At 36.6% G+C, this 22,016-nt stretch overlaps 1 protein-coding gene across 10 annotated transcripts in view; it reads left to right on the top strand.

Moving 5' to 3' along the window:
- IFT88 (intraflagellar transport 88) overlaps window positions 1-22,016 on the top strand; it is a 127,132-nt gene that overhangs the window by 26,987 nt on the left and 78,129 nt on the right. For 6 of the 10 annotated variants that reach the window (XM_074330134.2, XM_088792716.1, XM_074330135.2 and 3 more), the window contains 11 exons: window positions 200-295; window positions 4,273-4,335; window positions 11,088-11,144; window positions 12,329-12,382; window positions 12,994-13,057; window positions 13,760-13,829; window positions 16,198-16,288; window positions 17,458-17,562; window positions 18,816-18,918; window positions 19,623-19,737; window positions 21,554-21,785. In XM_074330134.2, coding sequence (XP_074186235.1) covers window positions 200-295; window positions 4,273-4,335; window positions 11,088-11,144; window positions 12,329-12,382; window positions 12,994-13,057; window positions 13,760-13,829; window positions 16,198-16,288; window positions 17,458-17,562; window positions 18,816-18,918; window positions 19,623-19,737; window positions 21,554-21,785 — 1,050 coding nt within the window. The remainder of the gene's footprint in view (window positions 1-199; window positions 296-4,272; window positions 4,336-11,087; window positions 11,145-12,328; window positions 12,383-12,993; window positions 13,058-13,759; window positions 13,830-16,197; window positions 16,289-17,457; window positions 17,563-18,815; window positions 18,919-19,622; window positions 19,738-21,553; window positions 21,786-22,016) is intronic. The other 4 variants (XM_088792717.1, XM_088792714.1, XM_019715697.2 and 1 more) reach the window with 2 other exon arrangements.

Below are 22,016 nucleotides of genomic sequence, written 5' to 3'. Positions count from 1 at the left end.
ACTAGGTTTGGAATAAATGTGGAACGAGGGCAACAAATGAACGTTTTGACACCTAGTTTTGAGAATTTGACATGAAAAAAAATTGAAACCCTAAAAATGTGTAGAGGTAAATTTGACCAGAGAGGTTGTTAAATACTTTATTTCAATTAAGAATTATTTCTTATCCCAAGAACGTATTTACACTGCCGATTTTTCACAGGTACAGATGATGGAAAATGTACGCCTGACCCCAGAGACAGATGAAGACGATCTCTATTCTGGTTATAATGACTACAACCCGACCTATGACACCAAGGTAAACGGAATCTGGTTGCTTTTTACGTTAGTCTTTGTTAAGCAGCTAGTTCATGAAAAGCTTGGATTTGAGGGTTATGCTTTATTATGCTTTAAGTAAGCTGATTAAAAGCGTGGAAAAGTGCTATTATTGAAGACTCTGTTAACTTACACCAATAATAATAGCAGCAGAAGGAAAAACATTATGAGGAAGGTTATGGGGACAAAACTGGATTGGTCACCACTTGTATTCTTCAGCACTGGCATCTGAGCGTGTAAGTTAGAAAACGTCAGTCACTCAGAGTACCTAAAATCAGTTGGTTTTTTTAAGGCTCTAAATTTGAAATGTCATGTAGGGTTATTTTATTTCTTTTAATTAAATTACACAAGTATGTTATAGGAAAATTAGGAAATAGAAATAGGTATAAAGAAAAATTAAAATCATAGAAACTGTTAACATTAAGAGATAACCATTAGCTAACTTACAGTGCTTATCTAGCCAAACATTTCCCTATGCAAATACATATATATCTCTATATAGTTTGGGATAAAATGGTGTCATACTACATCATGTTCTGGTTTGTAACCTGCTTTTTCTCTTTTATTAATATCCATTTATGTCAACAAATCTACATTTGCTTAATATTTACTGGTATAGTAATTTAAAAGATAAAATTGTTACTAAGACAAATATTTGAATATGTTAAATCTTTGAACATTGTTGTGAGAGTTATAGTTTCCAAATTGTACATAAGCAAAAGCAAAAAATCCTCTTTGTAAACTCATCTTGAATTAGTGTATGAAAAAAGAGAATGAGGGATGTGGGAGTTAATTTACTTGATAGTATATAAGCATCAAATATTAGCGTTTATAGGACTTTAATTTAGGAAATCTCATTCTATTCTAGAGTTTTTCATATAGCTTTTAGTCATTTTTAAATTATTTTTCCTCTGGAGAAAAATAGTGGTCTATAAATTTAAGACCGAGAAAGAAAACAGGGAAAGTAAATGGAAACCATTCACTTACTCTATATGAAATAAAAATCTAGGAGATACTGATCATTGTAGAAAATTTGAAAAATACAGAAGATTGGAGAAAAAAATAAAATGACCTAAATCCTTTCACCTAGAGATTACCTGTATTAGATATATACCTGGTGTTTTGTTGTATTCTCTTGTATTTTACTACGCAGGTGTTTCTCTACCTTCATACACACACACACACACACACACACACACTCACACTCACACTCACATAGGTAGGATTGTATAAACTCATTTGTATGGGCGGAAAAAAGGGGGAGAAAAACAATTTGTATGAAAGCCTAGACATTTTCCTAAGTTAGTATAAATTATGAAAACCCTTCATATCTCCCCATTTCTCCCAGTTATAAAAGTTAAGTGTATAAAAAATATACATGCTCATTGTTAGAAAACAAAATTATCCATAATTCAATCACTCAGAACTAACTACTATCAACATTTTATTGCTTTGTCTTTCCGTCAAAGTTTTAACAGATTTGAATTGAACTAGCATTTATTTTTCTGTTTGCTTTTTTACATTCAGCTACCTCATAAGCAAAGGTTCATGACACTAAAAATTGAAATAAATATAATTTTCATGGCTACATAATATATACAGTTGATTGCGACTATTTTCTGATCATAGGATATTTTGAGTTTTCTGTTGTTATAAATGACAACAATGCAGTGAACAGTTTTATGCATAAATAACTGTGTATTTTGATCTAACATTTTCTTGGATCGAGTCTCAGAGATGGAATTAGATCATGAATATGATTGTTTTTAAAGAACCAGAGAAAACTTCCTAACTCATTAGGTCGTCACAGTCTGGCTTATTTCATTTCAAGTGAATATTTAGACTATCAGACACAAAAATAAATCATACGGTAAAATAAAAATAATATTTGGTTTACCCATGGTTTTCTTTTATCTTAATTAATTGGAATAATAACAAGTTTAATATATAACTGAATTATTTGAAACAGTTGCTAAGATGGTCCCTAGATTATACAAATGGTTAATCAAATAATTAACAAAGAAAAAATTACAAAAGTTGAGTTAGTTGGTATTTGTAATTAGAGAATTTGTTGACAATTTTTAGTTTGTCAGTTAGAATTTGTTGAGCTGATTATCAAATTTTACTAATAGTTTAGGAATATTAGAAGACTTCCTTGTCCTAAAAAAATCTGCTGAAGTAGTATAATTAATTATGTATGCTGAAGGTTGCCTTTGGTTTAATACTTCATGAGAAAGTTGCCTGGTTTCTATGGCTAACCGAGAATTATATATTTATTTAATTTTATGTAGTTGATATGGAAGGTTATAAAGATTATTTAAAGTAAAAATTAAAGAAGAATACTTGCACATAATGAAATGTTTAAAGTGTACTGTATTATCTCCTGGTTATATAAACATTTTACTTTAATTTTCTGCAGAGTTTTAAAAAGTTGATATTGACTCTTTTTTATGTATTATTTATATTTATTTTTTAATAATCAAGTAGATTTTTGTGGGAAGTACAGTAGTCCCCCCTTATCTATGGAGGATATTTTCCCAGGCCCGCAGTGGATGCATGAAACTGGGATAGTACTGAACCCTATAAATACGTTTTTTCCTATACATACACACCTATGATAAAGTTTAATTTATACATTAGGCACAGTAAGAGATTAACAATTAATAATAAAATAGAACAATTTTAACATTATACTCTAGGAAAAGTTATGTGAATGTGGCCTGTCTCTCAAAATCTCTTATTGTCCTATGCTCACCCTTCTTGTGATGATGTGAGATGATAATTGTCTACGAGATGAGAGGAAGGGAAGTGAGTGAGACATTATTAAGTAAAATAAGTGTTACCTGAACACATGTACTTAGATACCCCAACAGTCAGTCTGATAACCTGTCTGATAACCGAGACAGCTACTGAGTGACTGGTAGTGACTAGCTACTGAGTGATTAGTGGCAGGGAGCATGTATAGCATGGAGATGTGAGACGAAGGGGTGATTCATATTTTCCGACTACAGTTGACCTCCGGTAACTGAAACCGAGGAAAGTAAAACCTCGGAAAAGGGGGGACTGTATATTGAAATAAATCAGAGGCTAGTGTGGGAATTGTGCACAAGATGTGTATGAGGGTTAGAGCCAGAGTGTGTGTTGGTGAAGGAGTAGGAAGTACAGGCTGGTTAGAAATTGGCAGTTGTTAAGACAGGGTGCTTTCGAGAGCCTGAAAATGGCATTTTGTCCAGGAAACCTAGGAACACTTGTATCTTGTTCTTGACTTACGTTCCTTTTCTCAAATTTCCTGTGGGTGAATATGAGTACAGGAATCAGCGGAGCATAATAACATTTTACGTGTATTTCAACTGAGGCTTGGTTCCCAGTGGCTTTGCAGCCTGGACGTCTGTTTGCCCCGGTTCACCCTAGTGTGAATCTCAGACATCACCTCTCCAGGGAGATGAAAAGTCATTTTCACTTAGACAAACAGAAATGGAACAAGAGGAAGTGTTTGCCCCATTGCTTGCAGAGAATATGGCGTTTGTGTCCCAAGGCTTTCTCAGGCAGGGCTGGTAGTGATGGTCACATCCTGTGGACGAAGATGAGGTGTGTGAGGAGGGAGAAAACGATGTGACTCTGTTTTTCCTGTCTAGCTCCTTGGAGGAAAGGCTGCACCCTAGTGTTCCTGATCTTTTAACCGGGCGTAATGATGTCGCCCATTCAAACAGTGGCCAGTAAATTGTCCTCAGGATTGAACAACATTATCAGTGCTCCTCTTCCTAGGGAAAGAAGAAGCCTTGATGTTTTGGGCAGTGAAGGGGGGAGATTTGAGGACAGGGGCTCTCGAGCCCCTACCAGATGTCAGCAGATGGGGTAAGATGAATTATAGAGGATCATGAATACCAAACAAAAAAGGTTCGACATTTTCTTTTTAATTCTCACTTCAAGTTGAATGTTAAATTTGTCTTTTCATTTTAGGAATTGGAGAATGACACAGCTTTTCAGCAAGCTGTGAGAACTAGTCATGGCAGAAGACCTCCAGTAAGTGAATTTTTCTTAATTGTGGTAAAAAATACCTAAAATAAAATTTACCATCTTAACCATTTTTAACTGTACAGATCAGTTAGTGTTAAATATAATCCTTGTCATTGTTGTGAAACCGATCTCCAGAACTTCTTCGTCTTCCCAAACTGAAACTGTAGCCATTCAGCAACTCCCAAGTCTCTCCCCCAGCCCCTGGAGACCACATTCTACTTTCTGTCTCTATGAATTTGACGACTCTCAATGCCTCATGTGAGTGGAATCACCTGGTGTTTGCCCTCCTGTGACTGGCTTATCTCACAGAGCACAATGTCCTCAAGGTTCACACATGATGTACGTAGCATGTGACAGGATTTCCTTCCTTTTTAAGGCTAAATAATATTCCATTGTCTGGATAGACCACAGTTTGTTCTGTGGATACTTGGGTTGCTGCCACCTCTTGGCTATTGTGAACCATGCTGCTATGAACATAGAGGTGCAACTATCTGTGAGACCCTATTTTCAATCCTTTGGACACTTACCTGCCCAGAAGTGGGATTGCTGCATCCTATGGTGATTCTATTTTAAAATTTTTGAGGAACCGCCATACTGTTGTCCATAGTGGCTGCTCCACGATACACTCCCACTAGCAGTGCACAGAAGTTCCAATTTCTCCACATCCTCGTTAACACTTATTATTTTCTTTTTTTTTTTTTTAAAGTAACAGTTTTAATGGATATGAGGTGATTCTCATTGTGGTTTTGATTTGCATTTCTCTGATGATTAGTGATATCTTTTCATGTGCTTGGTGGCCTTTTGTATATTATCTTGGAAGAAATATCTCTTCAAGTTCTTTGCGCATTTTTTAACTGTTTTACTTGATTTTTTTATTGTTGAATTCTAGGAGTTTTTTTTAATATATTCTGGATATTAGCCCCTTATCAGATATATGATTTGTAAATATATTTTCCCGTTCTGGAGGTTGCCTTTTTACTCTGTTGATTGTGTCTCGTGATGCACAAAAGTTTGATGTAATCCCATTTGTCTACTTTCTGTTGTCTGTGCTTTTGGTGTCATATGCAAGAAATCATTGCTAAGTCCAATATCATGAAACTTTTCCCTTGTGTTTTGTTCTAGTAAGAGCTTTATAGTTTTAGGTCTTTAATCCATTTTGAGTTAACTTTTGTGTATGGTGGAAGATAAGGGTCTAACTTCATTCTTTTGCATCTGGATATCCAGTTTTCCCAACACCATTTGTTCAAAAGATTGTCCTTTCCCCATTGGCACCCTTGTTGAAGATCATTTGTCCACATATATCAGGGTTTATTTCTGGGCTCTTAATTCTGTTCCATTGGCCTATTTTTCTGTCTTTGTGCCAGTAACAAGTTTTCATTACCATAGCTTTGTAATCTGCTTTGAAATCAGAAAGTGCAAGTTCCCCAACTTTGTTCTTCTTTTTAAAATTGTTTTGTTTTTCAGGGTCCCTTGAAATTCCAAATGAATTTTAGGATGACTTTTTCTAATTCTTCAAAAGCTATCATTGGGATTTTAATAGGGATTGCATTGAATCTATAGATTGCTTTGGGTTGTATAGATATCTTGTCATATTAAGTTTTTCAATCCCTGAACATGGATGTCTTTTCATTTACAGTGGTACCTTGGTTTTCAAAAGTAATCCATTCCCGAAGACCGTTTGAGTTCTGAAACGTTAAAAAACCGAGGCACTGTTTCCCCATAGAAAGTAATGCAAAATGGATTAATCCATTCCAGACCTTTAAAATCAACCCCTAAAACTTCAAATTTAGCATGAATTTTACTATCTAATGATACCATAGATCCATAAGATTTACAGCATTCGTAAACTGAAATGTTCGTCAAAGGAGACGTTTGAAAACTGAGGTACTACTGTACTTGTATTTTTCAAAATTTTCTCAGCAATGTTTTATAGTTTTCAGTGTATTCAGCAAGTGAATTTTAAAGTATTTTAGATCAAAGAGTTTTTTATGCTTTTGAGAATATAAACATTATTATTTATATAAGGAACTGGATGGGATATGTTTACCTAAAACACTCACTGTTTAAAACGTATTTGCCTCTCTAATTTTTTATTTTATTTTTTTATTAGGGAATATTGGGGAACAGTGTGCCTCTCCAGGGCCCATCAGCTCCAAGTCGTTGTCCTTCACTCTATTAGTGGAGGGCGCAGCTCAGCTCCAAGTCCAGTCGCCGTTTTCAATCTTTAGTTGCAGGAGGCTCAGCACACCATCCCATGCAGGAATTGAACCGGCAACCTTGCTGTTGAGAGCTCGTGCTCTAACCAACTGAGCCATCCTGTCGCCTGCCTTTCTAATTTTTAAAGTTACATAAATACTTCAAAACATTGGGGCTTTATTTACAAATTACTCCTCCCTTGGATAAATGACCCTCCATTAATTAATCTTCCACCGGTACATAAATTGCTGGAGTGATTTTTCAGTATTATTAGAATTTTTGTACACACATCTGACTTGCACAGCGCATGGACTCTGCCAAGATTCTTTCATGGCTGAAAATAAATAAGATTGGCACTAAGTGCAGCAGTAGAGTATAGACAGTTCTGTCCCTAACGTTCCTTTTAAACCGCTTCTCCCCATGTGCCCTCTACTACGCAGCAATGGTTCTCAGTCCCCTACTTCTGCCCCCGGGGACATTTGGCCTGGAGGTATTCTGGTTGTCACAACTTGGGTAGGTGCCACTGGCATCTCGGGGTCGCAGGCAGAGATGCTGCTAAACACCAAACAGGCACAGGGCAGCCCCACCCTCCATAAAGAATTATGTGGCAAAAGGTTGATGGTGCCAAAGTTAAGAAACTGATATACAGCAACTCCTGTGTTTCCCAGGAAGTGTCCTCCTGCTTCCGTGTCCCTCACTTTGTCACCTTCTCCCTTTCCTCCCTGTCACACGTATTAGCAAATCTAAACGAGCAGTGTTAAAGCACGTAAGACGCGGAGGATCTTGGAGGCGCTTGCCCATCTCCTTTGTGTAAGTGAATTTAGCGTGGTGCCTGCAGCTGGAGGACAATTCCTCCACGACAGTCCTCACTTCTGCCACCAGTGGCAGGTGCCGGGCTTCCCCACACCACCCTTGCTTCCGTGATTCTCTGAAAGGGCTAATAGAACTCACTGAAAGCTATAAAATTACACTCATGGTTTAGACAGGGGAAGTTTGCAGGTTAAACTCCACCAAGGGGAGAGACACAGGGTAGATTTGAGGTTCAAACCTGGAACTTCTGATGGCCTTTCCCTGTGGACGCTGGGTGGCATTAGCTGCTCCCAGCCACTGCATGTGGTGACAAGATTTATGGATTGCCAACCAGGGAAGCCCACCCACAACCCTGGTATCTGGAGATCTGAGTGGGGCTCCATGGCACACTGTCTGCATCTGCATGGCTGACTGTTAGCTTCCAGCCCTCCTGGCGGTTAAGGCTAATGCCTCTGGAAGCTGGAGCTGGAGCTGGGATAGTGTGTCCCAGAGCTGCCATTGCAAAGCACATGCATACTGTCTGGTGGGCGAAGCCCCAGGACTGTCGGAGACCCAAGATCACCCTCCGGTGACAGGGCAGAGCCAGGCCTCTGGGTAAAGCTAGTGCTTGACTACACATTCCACAACCTGTACTTTAATTCTGAGTTACCTTCATTACACAGAGAGACCACAGGGTGAGTTCTTCCTCTAGGCTAAGCACTAGACTCTCAGCTTTTTGCAGAGGCAGACTGCCGTAGTCATTGGTCTTTCCTTTACATATGTAGGTGCTTCATAGATCATATCGTGTGACTTAGCATACGTAAGCGAACAGTGTCTTCAGGTTAGTGGTTTCAGCCATCAGATGTCAGGTGATAATTTCACCAGGCTGGCCTTTCAGCAATCTTTAGACGTGACCTTGACCTCAGAGACCCTCATTTTATAGCTGAGGAGACTGAAGCCCTGAGAGCCAGAGGTCTCATAGCTGTCTGTAACTGGGCAGAGCTTCGGTCTCCTGACCCCTGCTGAATAGTACTGTCATCATGCCCTGCTTATTACATTAAATGGGAAAATTGTGTCACTTTCATACGAAAGATACTGGGCTCACTTAAGAGAGATAACATGCTAGCTCCTAAGGACCATCTTCAGAGGGGAAATAAAATGGGCTCAGATATTACAAAGTATAATGTAATAAGTGTAGAAAGAGTAGTTAGGGGACCATAACGAAAGGGTATTTATCACTAGCTGGGACAATCAGAAGAGGCTGCTTAGGACACAAATTTACAGTTGAATGTGAAAGGGTATGTACAGTTAAGACTGACCATGAGATATTGGAGGAAAGGTATGATAGGTGAGGGTGTAAGGTGGATAAGGGAAGAGATTGTGAGGAATCCAGTTTGTCTAAGAGATCTGTCCAATGCTAAAACAAAACAATACAAAACAGATTTAGTCATTGTAAGTAGTTAAAAAGAATAATGGTCTCTCCTTCAGTTTGTATTCGTGGAAAAAATGCTAAGACCCTGTCCTTCTTTTTCAGGTTTTTCTAAGACCTGTTATCTGTCAATTAGGTCAAGCTTGTTAATTTTTTTTTAAATGTTCTGTATTTGTAATGATTTGGTGCGGGGGGAGGCTACTATTTCTACTATTAATGAGAAAGATATAGTCAATTTTACACTGTGAGTGTGGATTTCTTTCTTTGTTTTTAGTTTTTTGCTTTATATATTTTGAGCAAAAATACTTAGAAATGTTATATTTTCATGGTAAATTGAGCTTTTTGTTGTTATGAAATGTCCTACTATAGCTCTAATAATGCTATTTGTCTATTTTGTCAGATACTAGTATATTGATATGGCTATACCAGCTCTTTTTTGTCTAGTGTTTGCATGATATGTCTTTGCCATCTTTTTACTTCCAACTTTTCCATATCCATTTATTTAAGATGTATTAGCAACATGCAATTGAGTTTTGCTTTTTCAATACAGTCTGATTATCCTATTCTTTTAATGAAGTATTTGGTTTATTTACATGTAATGAAATTACTGATTTGGTTTAAATTTATTGTCTAGCTATTTGCTTTTTGTTTTTCCAGCCTCTTTTATGTTTCATTTTCTTTCTTGCCTTCTTTTGTTTGATTGTTTTATTCCATTTCCCCTCTCTGTTATCTTGGGAGTTTGTATCTTTAACTATTCTTTGCGTGTTTTCCTAAAGATTACAATATCATCTTTAGCTTATTAAAATCTAGAATGTGTTAGTATTTTACCACTTCCTGGACAGTGCTAGAATTTTACATTATTTTCAGTTGCAGAATTTCCATTTATTCTTTTTTTTAAAAAATGGTTTCCTCTTCTCTGCTGAAATGGTCAAATCTTGTCTTTTAATTAATTGAACATACTACACATAGTTATGTTAAAGTCTGTGTCTGACATTTTCATTTTATGCATCACCTTCTGGATTTCTTTTTATTCTTTTATTTCTCTTCGCTTTTGGTTAGATAGTCTTGCCTCCTGTATGTCATATGTGTCTATTTACATTTATTTATTTAAAATTATTTAAAATTAAATAATATTTAAAATTCAGGTCCTTGTTGCACCAGCCACATTTCAAATGCTCAACAGCCACGTGTGGCTAGTGGCTATCTTATCAGATAGGGGAGACGGAGAACTTTTCTGTCACTGCTGCTAGGTGATCTCATCTGTCACTAGAGAGAATTCACTTTTGCTTATGGCCCTACAGGCGCTAGGAATTCTGGATCCCCTTAACCCAGTTGAGTTTGAGATGATTCTAAATTGGAGTTCAGTCCTTATGAGGGCTGGTATACTTCTAACTTACTTTTCAGTCTTAGAGTGTAGCCTTTTGATATCACATCTAGGGCTGGGAGAATTATCAGGGTGGCCACAGGCCCCCAGCTCCACCATGGATCTCCTCAGATCTGTGAGTCTGCGAAAGGCCGTGTTCAGCTTCTCAGCCATGCCTTTGCAATGAACAGATGCCATGTTCAGCTTCTCAGCCATGCCTTTGCAATGAACAGATGCTTCTGGGAGAGAAGCAGGCCGCCTTCAGGCTCACCTCTCTAGCCTCCCCTTTTCTTTATCTGGAGAACCTGTAATTCTTCAGCTTTTGTTCTTTATTCAAACTGATTTTTTTCAAACATACTTTTGTCCCTAGCTTTTTAGTTCTTAGTGGCAAAGTTGTTTAAAACAGTAACCCATCATAGCCAGAAGTAGAACTCTCTACTGATGTTTTCACCAAACATTTCAAACAAATATGCCGACTGACTGACATACTTAGGTCGGTTTCACCTGCGTGGTCTTGTTTGAGTCCAGCTACAATTTTGTGATCGGCATCCCTTACATCATTATTTCAAAGGTGAGAAACTTCAGGTTCAGAGAGATGAAATAAACTCAGCTAGCAGAGGGAGAGCTGAGATTCAAACCCAGATTCTCTGACTTCAGATCCTGTGTCTATTGTTAGACGTAGTGGCTGGCAGTAATAAATGTGATGAACAATAGAAGCAGCCGTGCAAACTGATCTTTCCTGTTTGTACCTCAGATCTAAAGTCCCTTTTCTCCTTTAAAGTGAATTCCAAAATAAGTCTCCTTCTCGATACTTAAAATACCTGAGCTCCTCAATATTTAGGACAATTTAAAAGAAGTTATTCTAAGTACTATATAAACATTTCTCTATTGATGAGTCTGTATTTTCCACTTCTTTTCCAGTTTTCTGTTACGTAGCTTAATCTGAATTCTATTAACTATGTCTTTTTTTTCCTCTCCAAGATAACTGCTAAAATACCAAGCACAGCAGTTACTAGACCTGTAGCTACTGGATATGGGGTAGGTTTTCTTAAGCTGAAACTATTAAGATGCTATTTCTCATACATAAGTTCACTGTAGGCAGTTCTAAATAATTTTGGCTATCTTTCCATCCATGAGCCAGATATATTTTCCATTATTGATAGTTATGACCATTATAAAGTCTCATTTGATTAATAGCTTTGAATAGTGTAGTCATTTTGATTGTGAATATATCAGAAAACATTTTCTTACTTTTTTCTATTCATAAACCTTGTGTTTGTTGATTGACTTCATTTCCTTTTCTATATAACGTCACCAAGTCTCATGTGTATTCCATTCATACATTTTATGTGAAATTAGATGTTATATAAATGTAATGATGTTTATAATTTTAAAAAAACGTACTAATTAATACATGGAAAAGTAAAATTTAAGAAAAATTTCAAAGGCATATATTTAGATCTTACTTTGAATTGAGATCTTTGGAGGAAAAGTGCTATATAAAAATCCATACAGGAAAATCTTGTACAAATTTGGATGTTTTAGCTTACGTGAAATAACAGAGGAGTGGGAGAAAAATGCTGGAATGAGGTGGTGTTTCCTTGTCCTTCTGACATACTTGTTAGGGGTCAGAAGGACGGTTTCAGAACCTAGAAGTCCATGGCACTTGCCTTCGAGCTGTCCTTTTATGTGAATGAAGAAAGTAACCTTATACGTAATATAACTGTGTCGTATGAAACATGCTTTTATTGATCAGCCTACACATGTATTACTCATAATTGTGGTTTTTGGTGATGTTTCAGAGCAGGAGACAGCAAACATTTTCTGTGAAGGGCCAGACAGTTTAGGTTTCCCGGGTCAGACAACCGCTGTTGCAGGCACCCAGCTCTGCGTTTGTAGCACAGGAGCACCGTAGAAAGTGGCATGACTGTGTTCCAATAGAACTTTATTTACAAAGGCTGAGGTTTCAATTAAGTTGGTGCAAAAGTAATTGCAGTTTAAAAGGTTAAAAACAATTGCAAAAACCACAATTACTTTTGCACCAACCTATATAGTTTGCTGACACCTGCTTTAGAGTTTTATTGTTTAATCCTATGTCCTCAGGTGATAAATGGAAAACAAATGAAGAAAAATGTTATGAAAAAAACTTCTACAGCTTGGTTTATAAAAATTAAATGTAGATTTTTGGGGGAATTATTTTAACTTAGTTTTCTCTTCACTAGTCCAAGACATCCCTGGCATCATCGATGGGAAGACCAATGACAGGGGCCATCCAGGTATCTCTGTCATGTGGCTGTTCATTTGGGGCCTCTCTTGTGACTTAGAATGTTATCACCTGAGTTATCTTGTATTCATTATACTAAAATGTTAAAGATGTTACTGATATGGAGACCTGATTCTTACATTGTGGCTGAAGGTGGGTCTGTTTGAAGCCTTTGGATTTACTCACTGAGGTCTCAGACGAAAGCCCACTGGGCAGTGGACACAAGGACTGACTGCTTGCTCAGTGCCCTCTGGGATTCATTCTTCCCGTGCCGTCATTTACAACAGTTTCTGTGGTTTCTCTCATGGGTACAGAGGCAGAAGTAGGGGAGTAGCCAGCCAGCCAGCTATATAAGCTGTATAAGGCACTGTGTAAAAATCCATGAGTTGTTTTCTTTACAAACTGAGAGTAAGCCGAGTTAGATCAAGGAATTGAAATTGTATAGGGGAAAAGGGGAAGTAGAGACAGGACTTGACACAGAGGAGGAACAAGTACAGAATAAGCAGGTAGTGATTAAAAATCAGTATTAAAAGTGGGCTACAGTGAGATATGTCATGTGCGGAACTGTAAGTACGAGCTAGATCTGATTTAAGAATACTTGTAAGTGATCCTTATTCTTTTAAGGATGGAGTTACTAGACCCCTGACAGCAGTGAGAGCAGCTGGTTTCACCAAAGCAGCTTTCAGAGGTTTGTCATATATTGCTATTATTGTTTTCAGATCTGTTAATATTTCTTACTGTTTTTGTGTTTGCAAATATTATTGTCATTTAAAATAAAATCTAACATGCCATTGATTATAAAGTATGCCATTATTTTAGGTACCATTAAGAAAGGAAAGGGGTAATGAAAATATTCTGCATCTCAATTGGGGTGGTAGTTACACTGGCATGTAATTTGTCAGGATATACTGACTTGTACATTAAAAATTTGTGCATCTTATTTTATATAAGTTAGAGCTCAATTTAAAAAACTAAAAGTAAAATAGTATTTAAACATATAATAACAAATAATTTAAAAATAAAATTATTTGACAAAAATTAATGTATATTTTACCAATATGGACAATTAAGAAGCCAATACCAGGTTATTACATGATTGCTTAGAGTTCACAATAGGCATCGATTACTGTGGGGGAGAAGCAATACTGAGAGAGTATCTTGTTTTTGTTTTTATATGTTAATACAAAAATTTTATTTACATAGTTTTATATAAAAAATTCCACCAATTTCTCAAAATAGAAAATGTTCATGTACATACAATAAATGTCCTGCCTAGTTAATAAATAGGTAATCTAAGCGATTTAAGAAATAACTAAATAACATGCAAGATTTCTCATTTTCTTCACTTACGCTGGTCCAAATTAATCTGAACTCTTGCATTGTGTCTCAGGCTCTGCATTTGACCCGCTGGGTCAGTCAAGGGGCCCTGCTCCGCCTTTGGAAACCAAAAACGAAGATAGGTATGTAAGTCCTTTCCTGTTGTTTTGTTCTTACTGCATATTTTTATTTTTATTTTCCAAATTCATAATTCTTAGATATTTTAAAAATTCATGTCAGCAGAATTGTAATCAAAACATCATCCCTAGTTCTTGAAACTAGCAAAAGACTGGAGATAGAAGAATAGCCATGTGTGTTCTGCGCAGTTTTATTGTAACGTTATTTGACTTTAGTATATGTCTAATTTTTATGCGTGTCAATGTTGATTGTCTTGAAGGCCAAATGGCGCTGAAAGGTAATAAGATATGCTTATTTGAAAAGAATATTTCAAAGAAAAAAATTAAGAGAACATGTGAGAAGTTAGTTTTCATATCAATATTGAGAAATTTGATTTTTATTGAATTATTAATAACAGTTTTGTGCTAGTGGCTAGAAAGTAGTCAAAAAGCTGTGGTATAAATTCAGCTGTATACATTTACTGCTATCTGGGTACCACTGACACGTACACTTCACACATAGTTTTAGAAGCCAACATTACTGCATACTTTGTGTGCCAGGCACTATGCTAGGAGAAGACTGACCTGTTACTATCACTAGTTCTTGGAAAGAGAAGGTAAAGCACAGAGGGCTTGACTTGGTGGCACTTATAAGTGGCAGGACAGAGATCTGAACCCAGGCTGTCTGTTTCCAGAGCTCCTGCTATTAACCACTATACTCTTTTGCTTCTATAAAATAGCTGTTTTTAGTTTGTAATTTTAAAGCCAGCGTTTAGGCTATTGTACGAGTATAAATTACATAATTTCCCTTTTCGACTAACAAGGAACCTCTATAGAAGATAAGTTTACTTTGTATCCTAGTTAATGACAGCATGTCTGCTCATAAAAGTATGCTGTTTTATTTAAATATTATGTCATTCTGGATCCTTTCAGCTACTAACAGAAGACACATCAGAACCACACACAAGAAGAATGTTTATTCTCTTACAAAATAGGAAGTCTGGAGCAAAGGCAGGTGTAGGATCGTTAATTTATCAGACAACTAGGAAATAGAATTCTGTATTTCATTGTAACCTTTATAAAACCACCCTTTGTTATGACCATTTCTCAGTTAGAATTTTGCAGATCTTTGTAAACTAATAAAATTTGTATCCCACGTGACTAAATTTGTAGTCAGGTTCCATTGAAGAATATGATTCCATAGACAAAGCTATACTGTTAAATTTATTCCTGTGTTCTTTTTAAAAGTCCCACTTGTGGAGGATTAAGAGAACTGCGATAAATTCCAATATACTTGTAGTAAAATGTTATTTAGGCACTGATGTGTGTTCAGTGTTGTGGTATTTTGCTGGAAGAAAGTGGGAGCAAAGCGACAGTAATGTCATTTTTGAAAGCTGACTGTGTCATGCAGGAACTCTGGTTCCACTCTCGGCGGGTGGACACAGAATATGGTGAGGCCCCAAAGGAGCAACAAAGGAGCCATAGGTAGGGGAGTCATACCACTATATTCTCTCTGGCGGCTGGTCGAGACACAAAAGCAAACATCCGCCAGTACCCCAACAATGGGTCTTCCTGCACCCCAGTCTTGCTGGCGGCCGGGCGAGACACAGGAAGTAGGATCCACACGATCTGCAATCCACAGTCCGCTTGCTAACCGCACTTGCTAGCCGCAATCCACCATCCGCTTCTCTGCCAACCCAGCTCTCTCTTGCCAGCGTAGCCACATTAGTTATATCAGTGGCCAATGGCTAACCATTACAGCTGATGGCCAACTAGTCACAGCTGATGCCCATCTACCACCTGAGCCAGCACCTTTTCACATGAAGCTGAGAGCCTGGAAACTGCACTCCTGGCTCTGGCCCCACATGGGGCTTCAGTTTTCCTAACCATAAGATAAAGTTTTCATTTGCCATAACATCTGGAAAAACAATCTGCTTTCTTTTGGGGATGATAATATAATAGCGTGGGTCCTGGAGTTACCTTCCGGGTTAAATCCTGACATACTACCTTACTAGCTGTGTGATCTTGGGTGTAACACTGAACTCTCTAAACCTCAGTTTCCCTACCAGTAAAAAGAATGATAGTGCTTGTATCAAATGTTATCATGAGGAATAAATGACATAATTAGGGTAAAGCATGTAGCACAATGTGAAATTATACTCGTGTGAAATAAGTGTTAGCTATTTTCACTATTCTTATGAATAATTATATAATGTGATTATTAAGAACAGTAGTACATTTGCTCTTTAATGCCATTTATTCATGTGTCTTACCTATGGCCTATTCTTAAAGTTCAAAAGCACTTATAACGGAAATGTTAAAAGTAAATTAAATTTTAGGATACATTATTAGTGACTGAATGACTCAAAGTACACCTACTTTCTTTTTTCAATAGTCCAGAAGAAAAGATTAGACAATTAGAGAAGAAAGTAAATGAGTTGGTAGAAGAAAGCTGTATTGCCAACAGCTGTGGAGACTTAAAGTTGGTAAGTTCATAAACTAATAGGATTCAGGATTGTGAAGTGTGTGTGTGCACCTGGTTTTACATATGCACACAGACAAGCATATGTATAGTAAAGACTTTTGTTTTGTTTTTGACTGACCTTGGAGTTTTCAAGGAAGCAATTATTTGGAAATCCTGCAGTTGTAACTCTGCTTTATAAGTTGATGTTAAAACATCAGAGCTTGGCTGACTTTGTGGTTTCTGACACTAGTCATTTCGGTGGGGAGAAAAGTTCCAAGGCATCAGTTGATTAAATTCTGTGGCCTGGTGGGCTGTGGGGTTTGACTCAGCCTGTTGGAGGGCACAGCACAGCGACCATGGTCCACACACAGTGGGTTCTGACTTCAGCCTCGCTACCCTGGGATGTTGCTTCCTAAGGAAACTGCAAGGTCATGATTTGCTTTTTGGGAATCCCATTCTGCTTTTTTTTAGTGATTAAGTATTTTCTCTTAATTTGCTTTCGTTCACATTGCTTTGGTTGTTGTACCATATAAATACAATTTCTGTGACTTAGTTATTGAGTTAATGAATACCATTAGAAAGAATTGTTCAGTATGAAAAGCTATTTTTATTGCTCATAAAACTGTTGCTTTTTTATCTAGTTCTGAAAAAAATCTCATGTTGAATTAATCCGTCTATGGTCATTCTCTCAGTGGAAATCGAAAGAAGTTTCCTGGCAACCTGAGTAGGATACAAAGCCAAACTAAGCATGTCGTAATACTGAGTGCAGTTATCCTTTGACTTGTTTGTATTTTGAGCAGCCCAGAAACCAAACAAATCCATCTAAATCCCTATCTCACAAGATGGAATTAAAATACCCAAAGATTCAGGAGTTGGAGGAAAAAGAAATAATTGGCATGGTCAAACCTGAAAGTGGTGGAGGAAGGTGCAGTGATAAAGACACACGATTTGGGCAAATCTACTCTCCATTTTATCCCTCAGACTTCCTCTTCTTTCCCAGAGAAAGCACATGACATTTTTCTGATGGTGACCTCCAGTTTAAACAGACAGTCTGTGTTATTATCTGGGTTCTTCTGTTTTCAAGGGGAGTGTGTGGTAGTGTACCACTGGGCCCCGGCCCAGCTGCCCTTGGGTGTTTCCCAAATGCACAGATGCTTGTATCAAATGCTCAGAGTGTGAACTTGATTTCAGGCCTTAGAAAAGGCGAAAGATGCAGGAAGAATGGAGAGAGTGCTAGTGAGACAGCGAGAGCAAGTGACAACTCCAGAAAACATCAACCTGGATTTAACTTACTCAGTAAGTGTGACATGAACAAAGTTATTTTGGCTAGGATTTATAGATTCCAGAAGTCTCTTATCTTTTTTCTTTCTTGTTTTTTCTTACTTTTAAAATAACTCAGATTCCCAGAATTAAATTTTCTTTGGTCTGTGCAAAGATCTTTTTTAAATTTAGTTAGTTAATTAGTTATTTTTAATAACTTAATAAGAACTCACAAACCCACCAGCCAGTGACTCTGTTTCTTGAAGATTTGCAATATTTATGCTCTATTCAGTGTGGTTACTTTAATGAGATTCTAATGTGGATTTTTTGGTGTGTGATTTTCGAGGACTTCAAAGTAGGCTAATAAGACAATGTCCTGTGAGGGTAGTAAAAACAATGCTAAGTTCTAGCAAAATGTCTTTAATTCTGAAAAGACAGTTCCTTGATGTTTATACTGCTGTTTAAAAGGGTGTATTTTCAGTGGGAAAAGAATTCATATGCCAAACAGATGGGAAAAAAGGATCTTTGAAACTTTGAATAAGAAGAATGTTTAGATATTTACTACTTACAGCTAATATTTTTAAGTTCCATGGCATCTTTACAATAGGGAATAATTTATAATGACAATTTTTTTTACCTCTAGGAATATAATTTGCTGTAACTTAATGACTTAAATTATAATTTTGCATATGGAGAAATACTATTCAAATAAAGGTTTAAGATATTTCCACATGTTTAATTTATACAGAGGGTGCCAAAAAAATGTATACACATTTTAAGAAAGGAAAACTATATTAAAATTGTAATACTCACTATATACCAATGACATTTGACTTCAGAGTGGTTACCATCAGCATCCAGACACTTCTGATTACGACAACTACTGTTTGAGCAGCGTTGACCTAAGTGTCCACTTGTATACATTGTTTTGGCACCCCCGGTATTTATGAGAGAATATCCCCAATATTGTTCTAATTTCTTTTATCACCAGCAACATTAACAATACACATTTATTCTTTGTGGGTCTTCCTGAGACTAATGGATGGCAAAAACTACCTAAATCAGAAAGAATACATAGAAAGTTAAGGTGAAATTCAGAGGACAGCCTTACCTGTCTCAATGTTCTGGTTCATTTGGAATGTGAGATTTTCTATTTCATTTTCTAATTGGTTGGGTGTCTTGATATAAACAGCTAACTTTGTTACAGGATTTTAATCTCTAGAAAGCGTACAGGCAAAAGGGGCTTAAAATGGTCATTACATGTCTTTTTGCAATATTTTTTTCCTTAGGTTCTTTTCAACTTGGCCAGTCAATATTCAGCTAATGACATGTATGCTGAAGCACTAAACACATATCAAGTTATAGTGAAAAATAAGATATTTAGCAATGCAGGTAGGTGTATATAACCAGTTTTTGTAATAAGTGTGGTTCTTTTGTAGTGTTCATTTACATTTCCTCACTTTCTGGTTTCTTACAATGACATTATCTATGTTCTAAATAAATTTGTATTTATATAGAGGTGTCCTGCTTAAAGATACTATTTATTCGAAAACCCACACAAGTACAAATGAGGACATACAGTTGGTATGAGGTATATTACCTAATGGTAAACCAAAAAGATATTCTGTCACTTAAGTAGAATGAAGCATAGCAACCCCATTGAACATGTTTCCCCTCGTAGAATTTACCACCAAGAGGCTATAGTTTATAGCTAGCATTTATAGCGTGTAATTTTTTGGCAACAATAGTAAAGTTTATCAATATCATTTTCTTTTAATATCATATTAAAATGAGTGTGGCATTATGGAGTCTAATTTTTAAATCCTGTATTTTTCTTAGAAAAACACAGCTCCAGTTTTATAATGTAAATAAATGTTTTCTAGTGGTATTTTCAGGAATCCATCTGTCTTAAGTTCCATTTCCTCATAGAACTGGTATGTGGATACATGAAAATCGTATAATTATTTTAAAGGGAGAATTTTTGGTAGTGTGTGAGCCCTCATAACTTGAGAAAAGCTTCGAATAATGTGAATTAAAGTGATTTAAAATATAGAAAAAGTGAAAAGCATATACATTCATTCTTTTTTTTTAATTAGGAAGATTGAAAGTGAATATGGGAAATATTTATTTAAAGCAAAGAAATTATTCCAAAGCCATTAAATTCTACCGGATGGCATTAGACCAAATTCCAAGTATCCATAAAGAAATGAGGTGAGTTTACGTAATTATAACTTTGTAAAATGTAAGTGTTGTTTTTCAGGAACGAGGTAATTCTTCTGACTTGTTGTCAGTAGACTGAACATTTTGAGGTGTTTGTACATGACAGGTGTTAGATTTATGTGATGTCTGTCGTATTTTGTTCTGTCCTCTTATGGCTACTTGCACACATTTATAGAATGACAAGTTAAAGGTTAAAGGCATAATGTATGATCAGTTGAAATAAAACTAAGCTAATTGGCTAATATAGGGAATAACCAGTAAATACAACTTATTGCAAACACAAAGTCAAAACAACAGTCTTTTAGAACATACCAGACCCCAGAATGCAAGGATAGAAATTCAGACCCTCTGACATTCTTGCTATCAATTGAGAGTGAAATCATAAGAGGAAGTGATTGCTTCTGAATCTCAGAAAAGGGGGGGAGGGGGAAGGAGCTGGGATATTTCTATTCCTACAATATTTCAAGAGCAGACACAGTAAATTACCTTATGGTCAGGTAATAAACTTGGGAACACAGAAGGTTTCCAGGATATTTACTGGTCATAATTTTCCCTAGGTACAGTACAATTTCTCTGTGAAAGTTTATTTATAAATACCACCTTCAGTGATCTTTCATTTTTGAATTATGCACATTTTTAAATATCTGGCTTATAGAACACAGTGCCCTGGAGGTACTTTTAACTGTGGTGAGGCCAAGAATTTTTGAGCATTTTAGGAAAAATTAATAATATTAGACAGTATATGTTAAGTGCTTGATAATCAATAATAGGTGCTATAATAATCAAAGGAATAATTATTGAGAACAAGAATGGTCAAGAAAGGCTTTATGAAAGAGGTGTACTTGAGATGGGTTACTGAAGTGAGGAGGAAACAAGGGGACACCGTGAAGAGAGTCAGAAAATCGGTGTTCACGATCTGATCAGAGAATTATGAAGAAACACATTTAGTTGAAACTGAGGGATTATGTTGAGGAGTGGTTAAAAATAAGATGGGATCACAACATTTAGAATGTGTATAATCGAAAGCCAGACAATAGCAAGTATTGAAGAGGATGTAGAGAAGTCAGAACCCTTGTACACTGGGGATGTGAAATGGTGCAGACAACTTTGGAATTATTTAATTAGACAGTTTCTTCAAAAGTGAAACAGACTTACCATCTGACCAGCAGTTCCATTCCCAGGTATAGACCCAAGATAAATAAAACGTGTTGTTACAAAGGATTGCATGTGAGTGTATATAGCAGCATTATTCATAATCGCCAAAAGTGGAAACAATGTCCATCATGTAGGCGCTCTATTGAATAAAGTGTGGCATATCCAGACTGTGGAATACTATTGGCAATATAAAAGGAATGGAGTGCTACAACGTGGGGGAGCTTTCAAAAGATTGTGCTGGTTGAGAGAAGCACACACAAAACATCACGTATTGTATGACTCCATTTATGTGCAGTGTCTAGAAAAGGCACAACCAGACAGAAAGGAGATTAGTGTTGCCCGGGGCTGGAGGTGAGGATGGAGAGTGACTGCTGATGACCACAGGTTCTCTTTTTCAGGTGATGGAAATGACTTAAAGTAAGAACGTGGTTATAGTTCCACAGCTGTGCGAATATAGCAATAATCATGGAGCCAGATACTAAAACAAGAGCATTTTATGTTATGTGAATTAAGCCTCAGTAAAACTTTAACAAAACCAAACAAATAAGAAGTAAAGTGGGAAAGAAAAGAAGGAAATTATTTGTGGAACTCCTTGACTGCCATACTGAAGAGTTCAAACTTTTGAAGCTGATCCATGTTTCTCTCTCTTCAGGATTAAAATCATGCGGAATATTGGGGTTGCATTTATTAAAACTGGCCAGTATTCTGATGCCATTAATTCATTTGAGCACATAATGAGTATGGCACCAAATCTGAAGGCAGGCTTCAACCTCACTCTCAGCTACTTTGCTGTTGGAGATCGAGAAAAAATGAAGAAGGCATTCCAGAAATTGATTGCTGTTCCATTAGAAATCGATGACGATGATAAATATATCTCACCAAGTGTGAGTATGAGGAATACTTATGTAGCCAGCTCTTCGTGATCTATGCTTTTCTGTTTCCAGAAATGAAAAGGTTGCAATGGATCACTTCTTAGATTTCTCCCAGCCTTGTATTAACATGTTTTAATTAAATAAATTTAATTAATCTATTTCATCATTTTCATTTGTTATTTATTTATTAGGTTGAGAATAGGATGCCATTAAAATAGGGCTAGAGGTTATGGTTAAAACTGA

Source organism: Rhinolophus sinicus, chromosome 16 (genome assembly GCF_057876585.1).
Source record: "Rhinolophus sinicus isolate RSI-liver-muscle chromosome 16, RSI-T2T, whole genome shotgun sequence".
NCBI classification, from domain to species: Eukaryota; Metazoa; Chordata; class Mammalia; order Chiroptera; family Rhinolophidae; genus Rhinolophus; species Rhinolophus sinicus.
This window is presented reverse-complemented; position numbering and strand designations above follow the sequence as displayed.